General features: G+C 41.1%; 2 protein-coding genes across 2 annotated transcripts in view; both read right to left on the bottom strand.

The window, feature by feature from the left end:
• LOC309701482 (uncharacterized protein) overlaps nucleotides 1–24,539 on the bottom strand; it is a 2,150,955-nt gene that overhangs the window by 1,457,850 nt on the left and 668,566 nt on the right. The window lies entirely within an intron of this gene.
• LOC309700214 (NLR family CARD domain-containing protein 3-like) lies at nucleotides 13,592–18,164 on the bottom strand (the record flags this gene model as incomplete). Its single annotated transcript, XM_082523661.1, has 2 exons — nucleotides 13,592–15,366; nucleotides 17,891–18,164. The coding sequence occupies 2 exons, from the start codon at nucleotides 18,162–18,164 to the stop codon at nucleotides 13,592–13,594; spliced, it is 2,049 nt and encodes a 682-aa protein (XP_082379787.1).

Raw genomic sequence — 24,539 nt, 5'->3', positions numbered from 1 at the left:
CAACACCAACACATTGTCTCAGAGCAACAGCTAGCGGTTCAATGGCAAAAAGGAGACAGAGGGCATCCCTGTCCTGGGGGGCAGATTATTGTTAGTCTGGACGGCTGTTAGAGGGGAGCAATACAATACTTTTATCCAAGATACAAAATTAAAGACACATTTTTTAAGCGTATAAAAAAAAATCCCATCTCACCCGATCCAACGCCTTTTCTCCGTCAAGCCAAATTACAGTTTCCAATGTATCACCTTTAACATGGGTATAAATGATATTTAATAGAGCTCTAATGTTCAAAAAAGAGTGCCTAATAAAGCCCGTCTGGTGAAATAATGGAGGACAAATACTTGTGTAAGCGACGGGCCAACACTTGAGCCAGGATCTTGGTGTCTGTGTTGAACAAAGATATTAAACGACATGAACGACAATCTAAATGGTCTTTTTCCTGTTTTACAATTAAACACATCACTGCTTGATGCATTGTTGGAGGCAACGACTGTGAGAGGAAGGATTCTTCAAAAGTTGATTTTAACAGTGAATTCAGTCGGTCAGAAAACTTTATGAAAAAATCAGATGGATACCCGTCGGGGCAGCAGATTTTCCAGACTGCATGCTCCGTACGGCCGTTTCAATTTCAACATTAGAGACAGGTTCCTCCAGACTAGCGATCGCATCTTCTCCCAAGGAGGGAATATCAAACACCTTATTGAAATCATTGTGGATCTCAAGGATAGTTTGGTTGTCTGTAGACCTTATTCCCTGGTCATTGTAGATCTCAAGGATAGTTGGTTAGCTGTTCTTAGTCGTAGCTGGTGAGCTGATAACTCGCCTGTTTTTTCTCCATGTTCATAAGCGTAGCTGCAACTTTGACTAAGCTTGTTTTGTAGATATGAGATTGTATTCAGTTTGTCATTGTAACCGCTGTGTATATAATACAGGCTCAGGAGAGTGGCTGTACACAGCATGTAGTTTAGTCATTTCATCAGCTAACTGAGAGAGGCGCTCGGTCCCTATTTTATTCCAACCGCCCCCAACATGTCCGGCTGGATAACCACTGCTCATCTACCATCACAATGTACCACAAGGCTGTGTGATGAGCCCTTTCCTCTACTCCCTCTTCACCCACGACTGGTTGATGGTTCCAACACCATCATTAAGTTTGCAGATGACACCATGGTGATTGGCCTCATCAGTGACAACGATGAGGCCGCCTACAGGGAGGAGGTGGATCGTCTGGCTGAGTGGTGCGACAGAAACAACCTGCTGCTTAACACTGAGAAGACCAAGGAGCTCATCGTGGACTACAGGAGGAATGCTGACCCACATCCACCCATCCACATTAAGGGGACAGCTGTGGAGCGTGTGAGCAGCTTCAAGTTCCTGGGAGTCCACATCTCCGAGGATCTCATCTGGACGACCAACTGCTCCAAGCTGGTCAAGAAGGCTCACCAGCGCCTCTTCTTCTTGAGGACTCTGAGGAAGAACCACCTGTCCTCAGACATCCTGGTGAACTTCTATCGTTGCACCATCGAGAGCATCCTGACCAACTGTATAACAGTCTGGTACGGGAACTGCTCTGCCTCGGACCGGAAGGCGTTGCAGAGGGTCGTGAAAACTGCCCAGCGCATCGCCGGAGCACCACTTCCTGCCATAAAGGACATCTACAGGAAGCGGTGTCTGAAAAGGGCTGGGAAAATCATCAAAGACCCCAGTCACCCATCACATGGACTCTTCACCCTCCTGCCCTCCGGGAGGCGCTACAGGAGCCTCCGAACTAAGACCACCAGGTACCGGAACAGCTTCTTCCCCACAGCTGTCAGACTCCTGAACTCTGCCTCCTGACATCTGACCCACGTTAAACTCATGGACTGAACATACACACACCCACAATGGACAACTGTACCCTCAAACACACAATAATAACATGGACTGAACCACCACTCACAACCACTAGCACTTTATATAGCCTCTGTAGAAACTACCTACATATCTCACTTATCTTAACTGCACTACTGTATAGCCCTGTGTAAATAATCATTCTGTACATTCGATAATCTTTAATCCTACAACTGTTTACAACTTGCATAGTTCCCATTTCTGTATAGCTGTATATCTCAGATTTCTGTAAAGTTATTTATTTCATATTCTGTATAGTTTTTCATATTTATATCCTGTTCATATTCTGTACATAGCTCGTACTCACTACAGCCTGTACATACTTATAGTTATAGAATATTCACAACATACTTCATACCGTGTACATTATAACATACCATAATAGACCCATTTCTGTAATATACTCACATATCTATATTATTGCTAATATATATTGTAATATATCTATATCACTAAAGCACTTCTGGATGGATGCAAACTGCATTTCGTTGCCCTGTACCTGTGCATGTGCAATGACAATAAAGTTGAATTCTATTCTAATTCTATTCTATTCTGTTTGGCACAAAATGAAATTATTTGGCCTCTCAGATGCTTTTAGAGATTCCCAAATGACTGATGATGACATCTCTGGGGTCTGATTGATAGAAAAAAAATCTCTTTGAGACCTTTTGTAACTGACAAACTCTTCATCTGCTAACAACACTGAGTTGAATCTCCATGGCTGATAGTTGGAGCAGGCATCAGGAATACACATTGAAAAAACAAGAGGAGAAATCACCAGAGTCTTATAATCACATTCTGTAACTAAAGGGAGACGTTTTTCTATACAAATATATGTTTTATGGACATTAGAAAAAAAAAGAGTATTGATGTGAAGCAGGATTATGAAATCTCCATACATCAGCCAGCCCATAATTATCAAGAAAGCTCTGAATGACGCATGATGACTTTGGACTAAGTGTACTTTTGTGTGAACTGTGGTCCATAGCAGATAATGAGCAGTTTAGGTCTCCCTCAAAGATGATATTGTGTGATGACATATTGGGGAGCCGCGCAAAGACATTAGTGAAAAATCTGTGATCGTCCCAATTAGAGGCGTAGATATTTGCTAAGATCAAAGGAAAACCATAAACTATATTTTCTGCACTTAAAATCCTGTAATTTTCTCATAAATCGACAGTGCGCCTTATGGATGAATTCTGGTTGTGCTTACTGACCTCGAACCGATTTTATGTGGTACACGGCGCTCAGAAACCTTTCAAAAGATGTTTTGGTACGACTTTGCTCAGCTACGAGGCTACACCGCTTGATGGATTGTTGGAGCATTACAGCTACGAGGAGCCTCGCGGAGTGATACGTACTCTGCTTCAACGTAATATTACTGTATTGAGTGTGTATAAGGACCATAAATGGCACCTGTTACATTCGCGCTGTCTTCTCTGCATCTTTCCCCTTTTCCTCTGGTAGAGTCGGACTCATCCAGAGGAAACATTCCTGTTTACCCTCAACTTTCTCAAGATGTTTGTCCACTCCTGACTCGGTTACAAAGAGGATTTCAAACTCCAGGCTGTCAGTCACGCAGTAGAACCTGGGAACAGAGCAGCTGCTTGTTATTATGCTCAGCGTCTGTTAGTTTACATTTTGACTGCACGATTGTGAGCTTTTTGTTATGCACAAAAACAACATTGTTTTCTTTTATTTATGGAGCATTATTATTTAATAAATGCTGATCATTTATTCCTGAGTAATTGTTTCATGTACATCTACGCTGTATGTTAATAAATGTGCCTGTGTGAGATTTGGGACACAGCTTTGACTAAGAACTCTCTTTTTGTTCGTACTTTCTGGCTTCAAAAATATCGAGATATATATCGTATATCGCCACCCAGCTAAAGAATATCGAGATATGAATTTAGGGTCATATCGCCCAGTCGTAATATTGCAATAGGTTGTCCGTTAAACTCAAGCGGGGCTTGGGCCCTGGCACGGCGTAGCCACACAATCCTGGTAGTAGTGACGCTCGGCTATGACGGCGTGCGGGTTACCAGCTGGCTTTCTCAGGATAGGGCTCCTGTGTGAGCGGTCGACAATAACGTCTTTATCCATACCCAGCACTTCACGTAGTAGCACGGATACGGCCGTGGAGGAGCTCGAGTCCAGGCCCTCTGGGATCCCTATGATGTGGATGTTAGCTCTCCGCTTCCTGCCTTCATCACATTTATCCTTCAGGTCAGACAGCTCCTCCTTCATACTCTCTACTGTAGACTGCAGGGTGGTCACCTCATCGCTCCACATTGACAGCCCATCCTCAGCTTCTTTCACTCTAACCTTTACTCCATCAACTTCGCCGCACGTCGTGTGAGTGTAAACCACTACAACATGTAGACGGCCGTCTGCAGGCTGGATGTAGCACCACCGCAGAGACGTGCTGCAGCTCTGTTTAGTTACCCAGCTGACAGCAGAGGCTGTAGTTTACTGTTACCAACATGGAAAACTGAAGCTTCACCAGCTGGAGCTACAGAGCTGGAGAACAAAGGAGACTGAGAGGCCAGAATGATGTGGGAGGAAACATCAAGAGCCTGTTTGAAAGGAGACACATGTGGATGCTGTGCCAGTCTGTGGTCTGTCAGAAGTCAGCTGAGTCACACTGCAAGAAGCTGCAGAATCTCAGAGGAGGAGATTTGGAAGTGTTTGTGGGACAAACTGGACTCAAAGAAAGAAGATGTTTGTGAAGTCTTTGGTGGAGGTGAGCAGTGTGAAGCAGAACACATGCAGATGAATCAGGAGGGAACAAACTGAGTGGGCGGAGCTGTCTGAGCCCCGCCCACACAAACACAGCTCTCTGAATCAGTAAAGGTGGGCAGGCCGCGTGTGGGCCGCGGGCCATACGTTGAGTATCACTGTTTGAAATGTGAACATTGTTCTGCTGCAGTCAATGGACTAAACCAGAGAAGAAGAAAACAGACTTTACCATGAAGATCCTCAGTGTGGATCAGTATAATATCAGCCTGATGTCTGCAGTTTAGTGTCAGCACAACTTTCACATCATATTCATCTCAGCACAACTAAAACATGCTGACTGACCTCAGAGTTTCAAGTTTACATCCTGGACTCTCCAGGAAACCACACAGATGCTTCACTCCTGGATCCTGCAGGTTGTTGTTGTCGCTCAGGTCCAGCTCTCTCAGATGGGAGGGGTTGGACTTCAGTGCTGCTGCCAGATAATCACAGCTGATCTTTGACAAACCACAGTCCCTCAATCTGTATAAAGAATGAAAGATGTAAGTTTATTAGACAAAGTGCTTGAAATCATTCAGTGTTTCATCATCTGTTCAGAGCTGAAGAAGGTTCAGAATGTAGAAGTTTAGAAAATGGAAACTCCAAACAGCTGAAGCCAACAGGAAGCAGCTTCAAACAAACACAACAAGAGAAAAAACTCTGAATGTTTCACATTAAAGTCGAACATTTCTCATAAAAACAGGACAAAGACTTGAAAAAGTCGTGTTTTTCCTTCCAGGAACCACATGACTTCACTTTTAAAGGTGAAGTGTGACAGAAATGGACATATTTGAAGTCCAACACCTTTTTCCAGTCACATTATTAAAGCAGACAAACTACAAGCTCATTTTCATTCCAACAAGTCATCTTCTGACCTGGACTAACAACACTGGTCTCTATGTGCAGCTGGCTGTGAGACCAGTGCTCAGGGAGCGTCTACAAAGTGCAACACTGAAAGAACATCACACACTCATTTGCTTCCAGCACTTTCACACAAACATCTACTGTCATTATTGTCACCAAACTCTGTGGATCCTTTATTGCAAATTCAAATGGGATCAAATGGTCAGACAAAAGAGGGTTATGAGGAAATATGATGAAATGTTGTGTATTAGCAGCAAGTTATTGAATCATTTTCCTCAGAAACCAAACAAAATGATTGACAAACATGTTTTTACAAACTCAGTGTTGGACTTGGATCAGCAGGATAAGCTGATGTTTAAAGGCATTTGAGTCTCGCTGTATGAGAGTCCAGTTCTTACTCAATATTTATGGATGATGTTCTTTCAGTGTTGCACTTTGTAGACGCTCCCTGAGCCTCACAGCCAGCTGCACATGGACCAGCTGACATTACCCAGCATTAGAGGCGGCTGTAAAAAATTCATGTTCCCATTTAAATGGTTTTAATTTGAATAAAACGATGTTGATTCATTCAATCCTGAATCGATGTTTAATATAAATGTATTTTGCCAGAATCTCAGGTTAAAGCTCACAAACTATTTCAACAAGCAGCAAACAGCTAAAACAGTAAATGAGAGCAGCTAAACACACAAAGATGGAAACACAGAGCGTGGATCGTTCACTCGACGGCACGTACACGGACACGCCGTCGGGGCTGAAAGTGGACAGCTCACAGATCCTGAAGCTGCAGGTTTCATCTGTCTCCAACCAAAACTGAGTGAAGCAGCAGCAAAAGAAGATCCAAACTCTGCTTCACGTTTGATCAATATGCTCATGAATTCTCTCTGACTTTGGCTGTTCCTGCCTGCACAGCTCTCTCTCTCTCAGTGTACTCCAAGAACAGCTTCAAACATCTATTTCTGCATCATTCACTGTTTATTAGCCACCAGTCTGCTGTTGTGTTCAGTGCTGTCGGCCTCTGACAGTAAAGCCTCATTTCTGCTGTTCCATGGAAACTTTTTAAAATGATGACAGATTACAAACTCTCAGCTGTGTCTGTAATCAAACCTCTGTAACTTTGCTTCACTTCAGCAGCATCAGCTCATGTTCACATGTTGCTTCATGGTTTGCTTCAGTTTTTGATCGACTGCAGAATATTTTGAAGGTTATCTGCTATAAAAAGCCAGAAGAGGAAAATCTGCTTCATGTGTTTCTGTTTGATCCTCAGTGACTTTGACACAAAGGCCTCTGCTGTGATGATCACACCTCTGATCAAGTCTCACAGTGTCACAACTGATAAATGATCAGAGTTAGAATATTTCTGACTGTCTGCTGTGTGCCGTGACCTTTGACCTGCTAAAGACCGTCAGCTGTGGATTATTCATTGTTGTGTCTGATACTTAGAACTGTGAGGAAGAAGCTACACAGTTAATCAGGGTCCCCTCTCTCTGAATCAGGAAAGGTGGGCAGGCCGCGTGTGGGCCGTGGGCCATACGTTGAGTATCACTGTTTGAAATGTGAACATTGTTCTGCTGCAGTCAATGGACTAAACCAGAGAAGAAGAAAACAGACTTTACCATGAAGATCCTCAGTGTGGATCAGTATAATATCAGCCTGATGTCTGCAGTTTAGTGTCAGCACAACTTTCACATCATATTCATCTCAGCACAACTAAAACATGCTGACTGACCTCAGAGTTTCAAGTTTACATCCTGGACTCTCCAGGAAACCACACAGATGCTTCACTCCTGGATCCTGCAGCTTGTTGTTGATGCTCAGGTCCAGCTCTCTCAGATGGGAGGGGTTGGACTTCAGTGCTGCTGCCAGATAATCACAGCTGATCTCTGACAAACCACAGCGCTCCAATCTGTATAAAGAATGAAAGATGTAAGTTTATTAGACAAAGTGCTTGAAATCATTCAGTGTTTCATCATCTGTTCAGAGCTGAAGAAGGTTCAGAATGTAGAAGTTTAGAAAATGGAAACTCCAAACAGCTGAAGCCAACAGGAAGCAGCTTCAAACAAACACAACAAGAGAAAAAACTCTGAATGTTTCACATTAAAGTCGTACATTTCTCATAAAAACAGGACAAAGACTTGAAAAAGTCGTGTTTTTCCTTCCAGGAACCACATGGCTTCACTTTTAAAGGTGAAGTGTGACAGAAATGGACATATTTGAAGTCCAACACCTTTTTCCAGTCACATTATTAAAGCAGACAAACTACAAGCTCATTTTCATTTAGAGATGGCACGATACCACTTTTTTATGTCCGATACCGATACCGATATCATAAATTTGGATATCTGCCGATACCGATATGAATCCAATATAGTGTTTTTTAATCAACAAAACTGTTTTTTAAAATATCTTGCTGCATTTTGCAAGTCTGCAAGTTCATACTCAAGTTTAAAACAACAACTACACTAAAGCTATTCTGTTATACCTGTATACAAAAAAAATATTTCATAGTTCAGCAATACTGATCAATCTAATAAACTTAGACCTACACCATCCTCCCTATTCTGGTATTTTAAAGAGTACTTAGCGTAAATATTAAGCAACCTAACTAATAGGGTTCCAACTCCCAGCAACAACAAAAATAAATAAATAAAAAATAGGGAACCACCCCTCACGCTCCACCTCATGATGCTTAATCAACGTAATCAACCTTAATTTGATGCAGTGTGAAAAAAAATGCACAGAAATCAATTATTTTTCAAGAAATATTAAATAGATTCAACATCTTTCTTCAACAAAATTGCAGACTGCACAGATGGTACCTTCCCAAAGGAAAATGTACTATAGCTTACTAGGATATATATATTAGACTTAATAGTTACTATATACAGTAATTGACTTCTATTCATTTTACATCAAATTAAAACTTTGGGTGTCAGATAATTATTTATTAAAAGCTAGACATTTTAAATGAGAATAAGAAAGAAAAGTATGTCTTTGTGCCCCCTTTTCCCAGTTAATGCCCTATCGGCCCCCCTGGCTAAACTTTGCTAGATCCGCCCCTGCACAGTTACCAGCCGTCAGCTGTAGAAAAAGATCCTGGTGTAGAAAGTAATAATAAATAAATTGTAACAACAGCTTATCAAGCTTAAACGTGCTGCTGTTGTTCAGCCGCTGGTTTCCTCTTTCTGGCGCAAAGTGGACCAAAAACAAACGAGAGACACGGACTCGCGACAGAAAAGCCGATCAGCTGATTTAAGCAGTTTCACGATTGAAGTAGCAGCCGGAGAGCGAGAGGCAGTCGCTCGTTAAGCTTAACGTGGGAATGCTTTACAAACATTCAGAGATGGACTTACACACTTGCTTTACTTCTCTCGGGGATAACTTTGTCGGAGATGAAATGCCAGGTTGCTAGCGAAGCTCCAAATGCTATCCAGACCACCGACAGGTCCCGCATGCCACAGCTGCTCTATCACGTGATGCATACTGCTCCGACGTTCTGAGGCGAGTTACGGCGTGTTGCAAGTTTTGTGAGGTGCTTTCGTGATATTTAATGGATCGGATTACATTTTTTATTTTTCTCCGATATCTGATCCAGTAATTTAGGTCAGTATCGGACCGATACCGATACGTAATATCGGATCGGTCCATCTCTATTTTCATTCCAACAAGTCATCTTCTGACCTGGACTAACAACACTGGTCTCTATGTGCAGCTGGCTGTGAGACCAGTGCTCAGGGAGCGTCTACAAAGTGCAACACTGAAAGAACATCACACACTCATTTGCTTCCAGCACTTTCACACAAACATCTACTGTCATTATTGTCACCAAACTCTGTGGATCCTTTATTGCAAATTCAAATGGGATCAAATGGTCAGACAAAAGAGGGTTATGAGGAAATATGATGAAATGTTGTGTATTAGCAGCAACTTATTGAATCATTTTCCTCAGAAACCAAACAAAATGATTGACAAACATGTTTTTACAAACTCAGTGTTGGACTTGGATCAGCAGGATAAGCTGATGTTTAAAGGCATTTGAGTCTCGCTGTATGAGAGTCCAGTTCTTACTCAATATTTATGGATGATGTTCTTTCAGTGTTGCACTTTGTAGACACTCCCTGAGCCTCACAGCCAGCTGCACATGGACCAGCTGACATTACCCAGCATTAGAGGCGGCTGTAAAAAATTCATGTTCCCATTTAAATGGTTTTAATTTGAATAAAACGATGTTGATTCATTCAATCCTGAATCGATGTTTAATATAAATGTATTTTGCCAGAATCTCAGCTTAAAGCTCACAAACTATTTCAACAAGCAGCAAACAGCTAAAACAGTAAATGAGAGCAGCTAAACACACAAAGATGGAAACACAGAGCGTGGATCGTTCACTCGACGGCACGTACACGGACACGCCGTCGGGGCTGAAAGTGGACAGCTCACAGATCCTGAAGCTGCAGGTTTCATCTGTCTCCAACCAAAACTGAGTGAAGCAGCAGCAAAAGAAGATCCAAACTCTGCTTCACGTTTGATCAATATGCTCATGAATTCTCTCTGACTTTGGCTGTTCCTGCCTGCACAGCTCTCTCTCTCTCAGTGTACTCCAAGAACAGCTTCAAACATCTGTTTCTGCATCATTCACTGTTTATTAGCCACCAGTCTGCTGTTGTGTTCAGTGCTGTCGGCCTCTGACAGTAAAGCCTCATTTCTGCTGTTCCATGGAAACTTTTTAAAATGATGACAGATTACAAACTCTCAGCTGTGTCTGTAATCAAACCTCTGTAACTTTGCTTCACTTCAGCAGCATCAGCTCATGTTCACATGTTGCTTCATGGTTTGCTTCAGTTTTTGATCGACTGCAGAATATTTTGAAGGTTATCTGCTATAAAAAGCCAGAAGAGGAAAATCTGCTTCATGTGTTTCTGTTTGATCCTCAGTGACTTTGACACAAAGGCCTCTGCTGTGATGATCACACCTCTGATCAAGTCTCACAGTGTCACAACTGATAAATGATCAGAGTTAGAATATTTCTGACTGTCTGCTGTGTGCCGTGACCTTTGACCTGCTAAAGACAGTCAGCTGTGGATTATTCATTGTTGTGTCTGATACTTAGAACTGTGAGGAAGAAGCTACACAGTTAATCAGGGTCCCCTCTCTCTGAATCAGGAAAGGTGGGCAGGCCGCGTGTGGGCCGCGGGCCATACGTTGAGTATCACTGTTTGAAATGTGAACATTGTTCTGCTGCAGTCAATGGACTAAACCAGAGAAGAAGAAAACAGACTTTACCATGAAGATCCTCAGTGTGGATCAGTATAATATCAGCCTGATGTCTGCAGTTTAGTGTCAGAACAACTTTCACATCATATTCATCTCAGCACAACTAAAACATGCTGACTGACCTCAGAGTTTCAAGTTTACATCCTGGACTCTCCAGGAAACCACACAGATGCTTCACTCCTGGATCCTGCAGGTTGTAGTTCCTGCTCAGGTCCAGCTGTCTCAGATGGGAGGGGTTGGACTTCAGTGCTGCTGCCAGATAATCACAGCTGATCTCTGACAAACCACAGCGCTCCAATCTGTATAAAGAATGAAAGATGTAAGTTTATTAGACAAAGTGCTTGAAATCATTCAGTGTTTCATCATCTGTTCAGAGCTGAAGAAGGTTCAGAATGTAGAAGTTTAGAAAATGGAAACTCCAAACAGCTGAAGCCAACAGGAAGCAGCTTCAAACAAACACAACAAGAGAAAAAACTCTGAATGTTTCACATTAAAGTCGTACATTTCTCATAAAAACAGGACAAAGACTTGAAAAAGTCGTGTTTTTCCTTCCAGGAACCACATGGCTTCACTTTTAAAGGTGAAGTGTGACAGAAATGGACATATTTGAAGTCCAACACCTTTTTCCAGTCACATTATTAAAGCAGACAAACTACAAGCTCATTTTCATTCCAACAAGTCATCTTCTGACCTGGACTAACAACACTGGTCTCTATGTGCAGCTGGCTGTGAGACCAGTGCTCAGGGAGCGTCTACAAAGTGCAACACTGAAAGAACATCACACACTCATTTGCTTCCAGCACTTTCACACAAACATCTACTGTCATTATTGTCACCAAACTCTGTGGATCCTTTATTGCAAGGTGAAGTGTGAAAGAAATGGACATATTGAAATCAATGATATCAAAGCTGGAATCAAATGAGTCCAAGTCTTCTGCTGATTCAGCAGAAGACTTGGACTCATTAGGACTCATTACCTAATCAAACCTCTGTAACTTTGCTTCACTTCAGCAGCATCAGCTCATGTTCACATGTTGATTCATGGTTTTCATGGTTGATTCACCTCATTTTTAAAAAATGACCTCTGACAGGAAAGTCTCATTTCTGCTGTTCAACAGTGAAGAAATGTAAATTTTCAAAATGACAAATTGGAAAACACAGAGCTGTGTCTCTAATCAAAGCAGAGATGGAACGATGCCACTTTTCATGTCCGATATCGATAGGAATCCAATATAGTCGATTTTATAATCAAACGTTTTTTTTAATCTCTTGCTGCATTTTGTATAAATTCATACTCAAGTTTAAAAAATCTAAACACTAAAGCTGTTCTGTTATACCTGTCTGCAAAAACACACTGCAGCCAAAACATTAGAATATAGTGATCTTTGTATTTAAACTTTTATCAGAATTTTAAATCTAAAGTATTTAAAGTAATATTCAAAAGTCATTTAAATCAGTTTGATGCAGACTTCAAAAACTCTTTGGTTGTGAATAAAAGAAGTGCAACATCAGCACAAAATAATGTTTCTATTGAACAACTAACACAAACAGGTTGTAGAATGGAGCCTTTTATACTCACAGCTGAACAGAAACAACATCCAGAGTGGAAAACAGTGCAAACAACTGCAAACAGGCTTAATGACACTCATGTTTGATCAGAATTCACTCCCTGCTCTCACACACCAACTCCAGACCTGCATTCATCTTTTCCCTCTGAACCCCCCAAACATACAAACCCTGAGCCACCACCATTGCCCTTTCACTGACTGCCCCACTCCACCATTTGACTCTTAGAACTGAAGACGCTTCTCTCATAAGAGGTGAAACATCTTCAAGGAAGTCCAGACGCTTTTCTTTCCAATCTTCTTAGACTACGATGACCTGGATGTCTGAGAACCTTCACAGACTGATTTTACAAGAACAACTTGTGTCAAAAATCCCTGGCAGTGCCTCTCTGTCACACACACAAATCACTACAGTTACAAATTTAATAACTTAAAAAGTAAAAAGACCACTTTTGAGCCGTGTCTTTTTGGCCATAACGAATACCAAAAGAACCGAAATTTAATAACATTAAAACCAAACAATAAATGAGCAAAGTAGTGCATGATAAATATAGACAAATACAAAGTGCAATATAGAAACACTGGGTAAAAAGAAATGAACAATTAAAAAGGAGGATAAAAGATGTGAGCAGTAGTTAAACAGTAGAAATAAATATATAATAAACAAACAAAAATAGATAATAAATGAAAGCCAGGTCTGAAAGGTGAGTTTGGCTTTAAAAGCATGAAAACACACTGCTGTCTTCAGGAAGGCTGCTCCAGTAACAGAAAGTCATCTACATGTGGGTTTAGTTCTGACTTTAGGGACAAGTAAAAAAATAAAATAAAATAAAAACATCTGTCCAGACAACCTGACAGTCAAAAATATAAACTCAGGAACTTAAAAGGAAAATTGTGCTGACTTTGAACGTCCGCATCAAGATAAACTTACAGATTTAAGAGTCAAAAAGTGTCAAAACGTCTGTATCCTTACCTGAGAGTTTCAAGTTTACAGTCAGGACTCTTTAGTCCAACACACAGCAAATCCAATTCTGAATCCTGCAGGTAGTTCGAGCTCAGGTCCAGCTCTCTCAGATGATTGGATGGGGAGCTGAGAATTTCAGACAAAGCTTCAAAGCTTCTTTTTGAGAGTGCACAACGACTCAGCCTGAGGAAGAATAACAATGGAGACATATTATTTTATTCATCTAGCATTATTAAACATATTTCTTCATAGATTCACTTACAGCACTTTCTTGGATGCTTTGACCACTGGCAGCAGCTTCAAAAATGCCTTCTCTGAACGGGAGTATTTCTCCAGGTCGAACTCATCCAGATCTGATGACAGTAAGATGAAGACCAGAGCCGACCACTGAGCAGGAGACAGTTGATCTGTGGAGAGACGTCCTGATCTCAGGGACTGTTGGATCTCCTCCACTAGAGAACGATCATCCAGTTCATTCAGACAGTGGAACAGGTTGATGCTTTTCTCTGCAGACAGTTTCCCACTGAGCTTCTTCTTGATGTACTGGACTGTTTCCTGATTGGTCTGTGAGCTACTTCCTGTCTCTGTCAGCATGCATAGGAGATCCTGATTGGTCTGCAGTGAAAGACCCAGGAGGAAGCGGAGGAACAAGTCCAGGTGTCCATTTGGACTCTCTAAGGCTTTGTCCACAGCACTCTGGTAGAAGTCTTTTACGGTAAGTGTTTTCTGGAAGATTTTAAAGCGAGGAGATTGTTTCTTAAGCAGGTTGACTCCAGAGTTGATGAAGGTCAGATAGACATGAAGAGCAGCAAAGAACTCCTGAATGCTCAGATGGACGAAACAGTAAACAACGTTGTTGAACATGTGGCACTCATCAGCTTTAAAGATCTGTGTGAACACTCCTGAGTACACTGAGGCTGCTCTGATATCGATGCCACACTCTGTCAGGTCTGATTTATAGAAGATCAGGTTTCCTTTCTGCAGCTGATCAAAGGCCAGTTTTCCCAGAGACTCAATGATCTTCCTGCACGACTCTGTCTCAGCTCCTCCATCATACTTGATGTCCTTCGTTTTTAGGTGAAATAGCACAAGGCGTAGGTAGAGCTCTGTGAGAGTCTTAGGCAGATCTTTGCTCTCTTTGTTCTTCATGACAAACTCCAGAACTGTAGCAGTGATCCAGCAGAAGACTGGGATGTGGCACATGATGTGGAGGCTTCGTGATGTCTTGATGTGGGAGATGATGCTGCTGGCCTGCTCCTCATCTCTGAATCTCTTCCTGAAGTACTCCTCCTTCTGTGGGTCAGTGAACCCTCTGACCTCTGTCACCACGCCAACACAGTCAGGAGGGATCTGATTGGCTGCTGCAGGTCGTGTGGTTATCCAGAGGCGAGCAGAGGGAAGCAGTTTCCCCCTGATGAGGTTTATCAGCAGCACATCCACTGAGGTGGACTTTCTAGGGTCAGTCAGGATTGTAGTTTTGTGGAAGTCCAGAGGAGGTCGACACTCATCCAGACCATCAAAGATGAACACAACCTGGAAGTCTTCAAAGATGTAGATTCCTGCTTCTTTGGTTTCAGTAAAGAAGTGATGAACAAGTTCCACCAAGCTGAACTTTTCCTCTTTCAGCAGATTCAGCTCTCTGAAAGTGAATGGAAACATGAACTGGATGTCCTGGTTGGCTTTGTCTTCAGCCCAGTCCAGAGTGAACTTCTGTGTTAGGACTGTTTTCCCAATGCCAGCCACTCCCATTGTCAGCACTGTTCTGATTGGTTTATCTCTTCCAGGTGGGAGTTTAAAGATGTCTTCTTGTCTGATGGTTGTTTCTGGTCTGTCTGGTTTCCTGGATGCTGTTTCAATCTGTCTGACCTCATGTTCATCATTGACCTCTGCAGTCCCTCCCCCTGTGATGTAGAGCTCTGTGTAGATCTGACTCAGGAGGGTCGGGTTTTCTGTTGTAGAAATCCCCTCGAGCACACACTGGAACTTCTGCTTCAGGTCTGACTTGAGTTTGAGCTGACACTCAGTGAGAATCTCTGCATGAATAAACAGCAAATGACACAAATGAGAAAACTGCATTCTGGTTACTGTGGTTATGTGTTCAGTTCACTGGACTCTTGGTGTCATGATCCGGGTGAGTCTGAGTAACTTTCCACAGGATCAGCTCTCCTCGCCTGGGTGGAGCCCTCCTCACTCCTCCGTGCTCCTCACCTGTTGCCAATTACTCCGGCAGTATCTATGAGCAGCACTCACAATGAACCTTCTCCAGATTGTGTGCTTAGCACAGTCAGTTCTCTGCCTCACATTTTGTCTTGTGCTCCTCAGCTTGTTTCGCGTAACCCTCTTTTCCTGTTCCCTAGTCGGCACCTGGATATATCTTCCAACTCTCGCCATAAGTCACGCCTCAGGATTCTGGCCTGCCACTGCTGGGAAAACTCCCTCTTGCAAACTGCCATCCTCACCTGCCTGCCTCCCTGTGCACCCACATCTCACTCTGTACCCAGATTTAATTCATCTCCTCCTCCAGCTGATCTCCACCTGCAGCCACGTAACACCTCTTAGTTTTTAAATCTTGGACTCATTCACTACACTGTGGACCACTCTGATTATTATCTCCTTTGTTCCAGTGATCCTGGATAGTTTCTATTCGCCCGATTCTGCCCCTGTTGTTCCTTTGACCTGCCTCAGCTTATGTTCTGGCCTCAGCTCTGCACTTCTCATAATACCTCGCTTGCTGTTGAATTTAGCCGTGATTCAGCTTTCTCCGTCAAGAAATCTAGTAAAATACATTTCTGTTAAAAGTCACTCAGCCTCCGTTTTTTGGTTCTGTGCTTGACTCCATTCCTTTTCATGAGCCATTGAGCCCTGACACTTGGGTTATAACTGAGGACAGGTTTTATAGAGACACATTTGATTTAATTGTGTTTATTTATACAGCACCAAATCAATACTAGCAACATTTCACATATTACATAAACAACACTATGGAGCCAGTGATGAATAAATATGTAGAATAAATGAAAGAATTTCAAGTATAAAAGTTTTTTTTTAATTCCTCCAAATAACAACAACAGTCACCCCAATGTGCTTTATATTGTAAGATAAAGAATCTACAATAATACAACAGAAAAAAAAAAATATCTTTTTGGGTCCTGAAAACTGAAGGCTCTGCCTCCCATTCTACTTTTAAATACTCTGTGAACAACAAGTAGGCCTGCAGAGCGAGAGCGAAGTGCTCTAACAGGGTCATATGGTACTACAAGGTCATTAAGATAAGATGGGGCCTGATTATTTAAGACCTTGTATGTGAGGAGCAGGATTTTGAATTCTGGATTTAACAGGAAGCCAATGAAGGGAAGCCGATACAGGAGAAATATGCTCTCTCTTTCTAGTCCCTGTCAGGACTCTTGCTGCAGCATTTTGGATTAACTGAAGGCTTTTCAGCGAGTTTTTTGGACATCCTGATAATAATGAATTACAGTCGTCCAGCCTGGAAGTAATAAATGCATGAACTAGTTTTTCAGAGTCTCTCTGAGACGGGATATTTCTAAATTTAGAGATGTTGCACAAATGGAAGAAAGCAGTCTTACATGTTTGTTTAATATGTGCGTTGAAGGACATGTCCTGGTCAAAAATGACTCCAAGGTTCCTCACAGTGTTACTGGAGGCCAAGGTAATGCCATCCAGAGTAAGAATCTGCTTAGATACCATATTTCTAAGATTTTCAGGGCCGAGTACAATAACCTCAGTTTTATCTGTATTAAGAAGCAGAAAGTTAGCAGCCATCCAGGTCTTTGTGTCTTTAAGACATTCCTGCAGTTTAACTAATTGGTGTGTGTTATCTGACTTCATGGACAGATGGAGCTGGGTGTCATCTGCATAGCAGTGTAAATGTATGCTATGTTTTCTAATGATGCTGCCTAAGGGAAGCTTGGTAATGGGAGCGTTGCCAGCAGAAGGCTGAAGTGGAATCTCCAAGAAAGCTGCAGAAGAAAAAACATGAGCTGAAATGGTGGATTTTAGTCATATATGGAGAACTGTGGCTTTCCTCCAACCTTTGACCAATCACCTTAGTGTCCTGTTTATCAACCATAATAAAAAGCATTTACTGTGTGGGCATTTTTTTGTTTGGGTCTCCAAACAGCAGAAAGAAATGGCAGCCATTTTTTTAACTTTACCTTCAACTGGTAAATAGATTTAAGAAAAAGCACTTTGATCATATTTGTGACGTGTCCCAAACTGTTGTTGTCGCCTCATTTATGTTGATAAAACAGCTCTAAAACCAATCTGACAATATAAATCTGTAAAATGGGCAGAAAACCTGCTGCTGGTCCCATTTTAATCAAACCAACCCAAAGAGCAGATATTCATGTGTACACAGGAGGTTATTTGTGCAGATGCATAAAACACAAACTGTAGGCTTTCTGCAGTCTCTCACTCCTGAAAGTGTTGGCAAGTGTTTTGGATTTATTATTTATATGGATTTTAATGGCACCTGTGTAATGTTAACTAAGGTTTTTATTGTTTATGTGTTTTTTGTTTAGTCATTCCCTGACTTACCTGTGGGTTCTGGGATGGTTTTATTTAAATTCTCCAACAGATCATTCCTGTTTATCCTCCCCAAAAGATTTTTAGTGACTTCAAAAGTGTTGATAGAGTAGGTATCAAACATCAGATCCACTATGTCCGTCCTCTCTGCATTCTCCAGTTTACTCACTGGGATTGCTGGTAAACCTTCTACAGACCCGTTCTTCAGATGCCACTTAAATTTTTCAAAGTCATCACGTCCCAAATCCTCCAAAGTCCCCAGAAGGATTTCTTTAGGTGTCGTCATCTTTTACCCTGTAAGGACCCGATAAACAAAGACTGTAACAACAGCTGGAGAGGTAATTGTCTGATTTATCAGAATTTAACTTGATTCTAACAGCAGTTCATCACTACCACCAATAAATTTCTAAGGCTCAGAATGCAACAAAATTGCACATGAAGAAGCACATAGAGAAGTATCCAAGTAACACTTTGCTACAATATAAAACAAACTATTATAAATAAAGAAAATATATAAACTAAATATATACACTACCCGTCAAACGTTTTAGAACAGCCCAATTTTTCCAGTGTTTTTGTCACGGTTTGCGAGCCGTGTGTAAATTATCAAAGGACCCTTTATGCAGGCAGCTCAGATGCAAGTGAGTTTATTCATCACATGGTGATACAAACAGAAATGGCGAAGGTGAACATGGAAACTAAGCAAAAACCTAAAAACTAATAGTACACGAAGGGAAGACGAAAACACGGAACACAAGGGGTGGGAGCAAAGCACCACAACACATCACTATATAGACAGTTACACAGAGGGAGACACAGAAGGCAACAACACAGGGCGGAACAAATGGACAGAGAAGACTAAACACAGAACAGAGCGCACAGAGAAACAAGGGGGGCAGGGAATCAAAACCTAGGAAGCATAGAATAACTCACAAACTAAACTGACATAACACAAAAATCACAAAGAACTGAAACCACTAGCTCAGGAGACCCAGGACCCTGACAGATACGCAGACAAACCAGCAACTAACAGAGGCAAACACAAGGCTTAAATACACAGAGGGATAACGAGGGAATGAGACACAGAAGGAGGACACAGCTGGGAGTGATTGACAAGACGAGACAGAGGAAACGCAAACTAAACACACTGACATGAGACACGGACCTTCACAACAAAGCAGGAAATACAAAGACTGAACTTAGAGGTACAACAAAACACAGAACCAAAACGTAAGAATAAACAAAGATACATCATGAAATCAAAGATTAACAATACAAAACAGAAAACACTGAGTCACAGACCCAGGATCGTGACAGTTTTATTGAAAATATCCTTTTTATTTCTCATTGCGCTCTGAAATGAAAGCATAGTACAAATAAGCAGTTGGAGTTAAAAATAAATCATGAAACACATTTATAGACCAAAGTTTATTCTAAACATTTGACTGAACACACCCGTGGCTTCTGTCTACAATAGAAATCAAATATTCTCCCATATCTGTAGCAGATGTTCCCGTAAACGTGGACCTTGTAATAATAATAATAATAATAACTTTATTTATAAAGCGCTTTCAAACAAAGTGCTGTACAACTAAAGAGATAAATTAAATAAAAGCGATACATAGCAATACAGGTAAAAGACACAATACAAGTTAAAAACAATAAAAATGTAAAAACTAAAAGCCATAGAATTAAGACATGTAGGATCGGGTGAACAAATGTGTCTTCAACTTGGTTTTAAAAACCTCCACAGAGCAGCCTGCCGAATATCTTGTGGGAGGTTGTTCCACAGAAACGGGGCATGAAAAGAAAAAGCTCTCCAATTGTCTTTTTTCTGGCTCTAAGAACTTTTAGAAGACCAGAGTCCTGAGATCGGAGAGCACGAGATGGAACATAAAGGTGTAAAAGGTCGGAGAGGTATGAAGGTGCCAATCCGTTTAAAGCCTTGTAGGTGAGCAGCAGGACCTTAAAATCTGCTCGAACCTGACAAGGTAGCCAGTGAAGACATCTCAGAACAGGGGTAATGTGCTCAAATTTCCCAGTTCTTGTTAAAATGCGAGCAGCTGCATTTTGCACCAACGGCAGAATCTCAGGTTAAACCTCACAAAACTTTAACAACCACCAAACAGCTGAAACCGTAAATGAGAGCAGGAACACGGATTCTGCACAAAGACGTAAACACAAAGCTCAGAGCCGCCGACACATCAGAATCAGTGAGATGTCGCCTTTCTCACCCGATGGCACGGACACGGTCGGGGCTGAAAGCCGACAGCTCGCTGATTCTGATGTTTCGGCGGCTCCGAGCTTTGTGTTTACGTCCTTTTTACGCTGATTCTAAAGCTGTTAGTTTTATCTCTCTCCAAACAATATTGACTGAACCAGCAGCAAAAGAAGATCCAAACTACGCTTCACATAAACATCGTCATGAACTCACTCTGACTTTTGCTGTTTTGCTTCCACCAGGATAAAATCACACGTCATGCACAGCTCTCTCTCTCTCTCTCTCTCACACACACAGTTTCCTGTCTAAAAATCTGTTTTCTGCATTATTCGCTTGCTTGTTACGCACAAGTCTACCGTTGTTTACAGCGCTGTCGGCCGCTGTTTTTTTCCTTTTACTTACTTCCGAAAAGAAAACCTAATTTCTGCCGTTCAACAGGCTTCTGAACAAATTTAAACTTTTTAAAATTATACAAATTGCAAAACGCTGTGTCTGTCATAAAACCGCTGTAACTTCAGAGGTAATGTTCATATGTCGATTAATGGTTTTCTTTCGTTTTTGATCTACTGTAGAATATTTTTATAAAACCACCTTCATGTTTTTCTGTTTTATCTTCAGCTACTTTGACACAAAGGCCTCTGCTGTGATGCTCACACCTTTGATAAAGTCTTGCGAGTGTCAGCTTCCTTTTTATAGACACAAAAATATGTAAATGTACTGATCTGAATTATAATATTTCTGACTGTCTGAGGCAAAATTTCCCAGATTCAAATCGAATTGAATCGAATCGTGGATCGAATTGATTCAGGACCTTGTGAATCGGAATCAAATCGATTCTAGAATTCAGTGTCGATACCCTGCCCTATTTGCGACCATGTCAACATCCAGTCCAGGCTTTTTCAAGATTGGTACTACCACAGCTAATTTAAAACATTCAGGAAAGACTCAATGAAGTATTTAAAAGAAACAGGTTGTAGGGTCCTAATGCTGACCACAGTTCCTTTATAGCCCAGGCTGGTAGAGGATCCAAAGAACAGGTTGTACATCGAGCTGCTTTTACAACCTTACTTAATCCAGACAGGGAAATAGAGATGGACCGATGCGATATTACGTATCGGTCCATCTCTATTTCTATTAATTTACGTCAGTATCAATACTGATTTTGTATGTATTTTGAAGGATTTGAACCAAAGGCAAAAAATACCATGAGCAAAAAATGGCAGTCATGATTATAAAATAGGGAGGTTTCTTTTTTTTAAACATAGATTAAACTCGTTAAATAAAACAACAAGTTTATGAGCTTTCTTGTTATTCACAAGTTTCAGCGATTTAGCCCAGAGTCTAAAGTCATTCAGCCTTCTGTTTATACATGGTTTAGCTTTAAAGTATCTGCATTTGTGAAGAAAAATTTTTCCCATTAACAAAATCGTCCTAATCAACAGGTCAAAATCTGCATTCTCAGCAAGTATTCCAAATTTTATTACTGTCACCGTCAAATGTGGTAACTGAATTCTCCTGGACTGTAGCCAGCTCCACATGTCAGTCCAGAAGGAGTGCACTGATTCACAGTAGAAAAACAAGTGATCCAGACTTTCAATATCATTTTCACAAAATGTGCAGGCGTTCACATCTAAGTTAAATTTCCGTCTTAAGAATTCATTGGTTGGATAAACCTCATTAATGATTTTAAAGTGAACCTCTTTTACTTTAGGGGAAAGAGGAAGTGAAATATACTTTTTTCTTATCGCCTTAACCTCCATGGTCTCAAATTCTTTAAGGATATAATTTCTTTTAACCAGATTAGGGCAAATGTCGTTGATCAAAATATTCCTGATCACTTTGTTTGTAAACCTGCTGTCACCAAATTCAGCTCCAGCTATGCAGAGCTGCCTCAGTCCAGGAGAAATTTTAGAGTGCACAATATCTTCTTTTATCATTGATCTCAAAGGGACTGGAATGGCTTTCACTAGGGATTTATATCTCTTAACAGTACATCTTACATCAAATTTCTCACAAAACGTATCATGTTTTAATAAGACCCCATTATCATCCGTAAAATGAGCTACAGCCCAAATCCCTTTAGATCTCCATTCATCCATGTACACAGATTTCCTACACAAACGGATATACCTGTTGTTCCATATAGGGGTATTGTGAGGAGTAAAGTTGTTTGTAGATTAATTTCCAGTAGAGAAGGACCTGCTGATGGAAAGCTGAGAGTTTAACAGGTAACGAACTGCAATCAAAGTCACAACGTAACAAAAAGTCTATTCCACCCATTTTGCCAAAAATCACACTGGGAATAATGTTCCAAAAGGAATTTTTGTTCCTAATGAAAGATCTTAACCATTTCAGTTTTAGTACACCATTCATAACATCAAAGTCAATGGCATTAGCCCCACCCTCTTCATAATTCTTAATCATATCATTTTTCTTTATATAATGACATTTGTTCCTCCATATGAACCTAAAATTAAGATTATTTATAGATTTAATTAGTTTTGGAGATATGGGCAGAGAAATGGCTGGATAGATTAGTCTGGACAGACTGTCCATTTTGGTTAGCAAGATTCTCCCAAACAGAGTTATGTCCCTTTGCAGCCACCTGTTTAAAATTGACTTACACTTTTCTATATTGGTACAGATATTCTTATTTTCTGTTGATGTCTTATCCTTGCAAATTACAATGCCCAGATACTTAACCTCTTTTTTTGATCTGTATATTATCTATTGCTTGCAGGGGACACTCATGCAGAGCTAGAATTTCTTATTCATTAATATTCAGCTGTAGGCCAGAAGCTTTGGAGAAGTGGTTGATCACCTGTAAGGCTAAAGGAATCTGGTCCTCATTTTTTAGAAACAGGGTGGTATCATCTGCGAGCTGACTGATTATTATCTGTTCACCCATCACAGTTAACCCCTCAATGTGACTGTTTTTAATCAAAATAGATAACTCAGCAACCATGATGAACAGAAGTGGTGAGCTGCTACATCCCTGCCTTATCCCTCTATTAACCTCAAACCTTGAACATGTACCATGTTCTAGCAAAACAGAGCTGTTAATGTCATTATATAGCATCTCTATAACATTAATAAATTCCTGTCCAAAACCAAAAGACTGCAGAGTTTTTAATATGAACGTATGTTCAACTGAGTCAGATGCTTTGTAAAAATCCAAGAACAGGATGTATCCTCTCTCTTGTGTCACGATGAGTTGTGTAGCTGTCAGTGGCTGGACCCACGTGCAGGACTCGGAGACAAAACATTAACTTAAACGACAGCTTTATTTGCTGGTGAGTCACCCTTGGCGATACATAAACAACAACTTAAACTAACTAGACTGGAGATGCTGAAGGTAGACGACAACGAATACACACACAACAAACGTGGAGGACGCAACAACTGGCAGAGAAAAACACAGGGCTTAAATACATACTGAGGTGATTAGGGAATGTGAAACAGGAGGAGAACACAGCTGGGACTCATCAGACATGACAAGACAAGGGGCGGCAAAACTCAACACATTGACATAGTACACAGACGTGGACTAAACTAGGGGATACAGTGACAGAACAAGAGACACACTGACAGAGATGACTGTATACTAACAGAAGTAACACAGAACCACGACCTAAGAAGGAGAACACAAGAAATGCCAAGGACCTAGGGAGTTAGGAATACTAGTGACAAAAATCAAACCCAAGAGAATCAAAACACATCATGAAATCAAAGATAACTAATACAAACAGAAAAACACTGAGTCCACAGACTCAGGACCGTGACATCTTGGATTATTTCACTGTACTCAAGGAGGTCCAAAACCAGCCCAATATTGTTATGAATTAGTCTTCCTTTCAAAAAACCTGATTGCGTTTCACTGATAATGTTTGAGATGCCTTTCTTTAGCCTCTCAGCTACAGCTCCAGACAGGATCTTATAGTCAGTGTTTAAGGTGATGGGTCTTAAATTGTCTAAAATTCTTTTATCCTTACCCGATTTAGGGATCAGGGTTATCAGCGCTTGTTTCATGCTCGGCATCAGTTCTTTTTTTCTCTATCGATTCCTTTAATGCATCAAACAATAAAGTTCTTAGGTCCTTCCAGAAGAATTGATAAAAATTAGTAGTGAGTCCATCTGTCCCTGGGGACTTGTTTAATGCCATTTTCATGACCACCAAATCCAGTTCCTCAATTTGGCGGCCGCTACTAAGTTTTAAAATTACTCATACTAATCTTTCTGTGTCACAAAATAAACTTTTAACATATTTTCAGGCAAGAAAGTAGCTGTGTAAACATCAAATATCTGCTCGGTTTATCAAGATACCGCATATTTGCAAAAGTGCTTCGACGTTTTCGGAGACGTCTGCTACCCACCAGCACTATAGCCAGCCGGGAGCTCGAGGGTCACTGAAGCCACCGAGAACGGCACAACTCCCGGCAC

This window comes from Aulonocara stuartgranti (assembly GCF_965226115.1).
Source record: "Aulonocara stuartgranti genome assembly, chromosome: 23".
Lineage (NCBI taxonomy): Eukaryota > Metazoa > Chordata > Actinopteri > Cichliformes > Cichlidae > Aulonocara > Aulonocara stuartgranti.
This window is presented reverse-complemented; position numbering and strand designations above follow the sequence as displayed.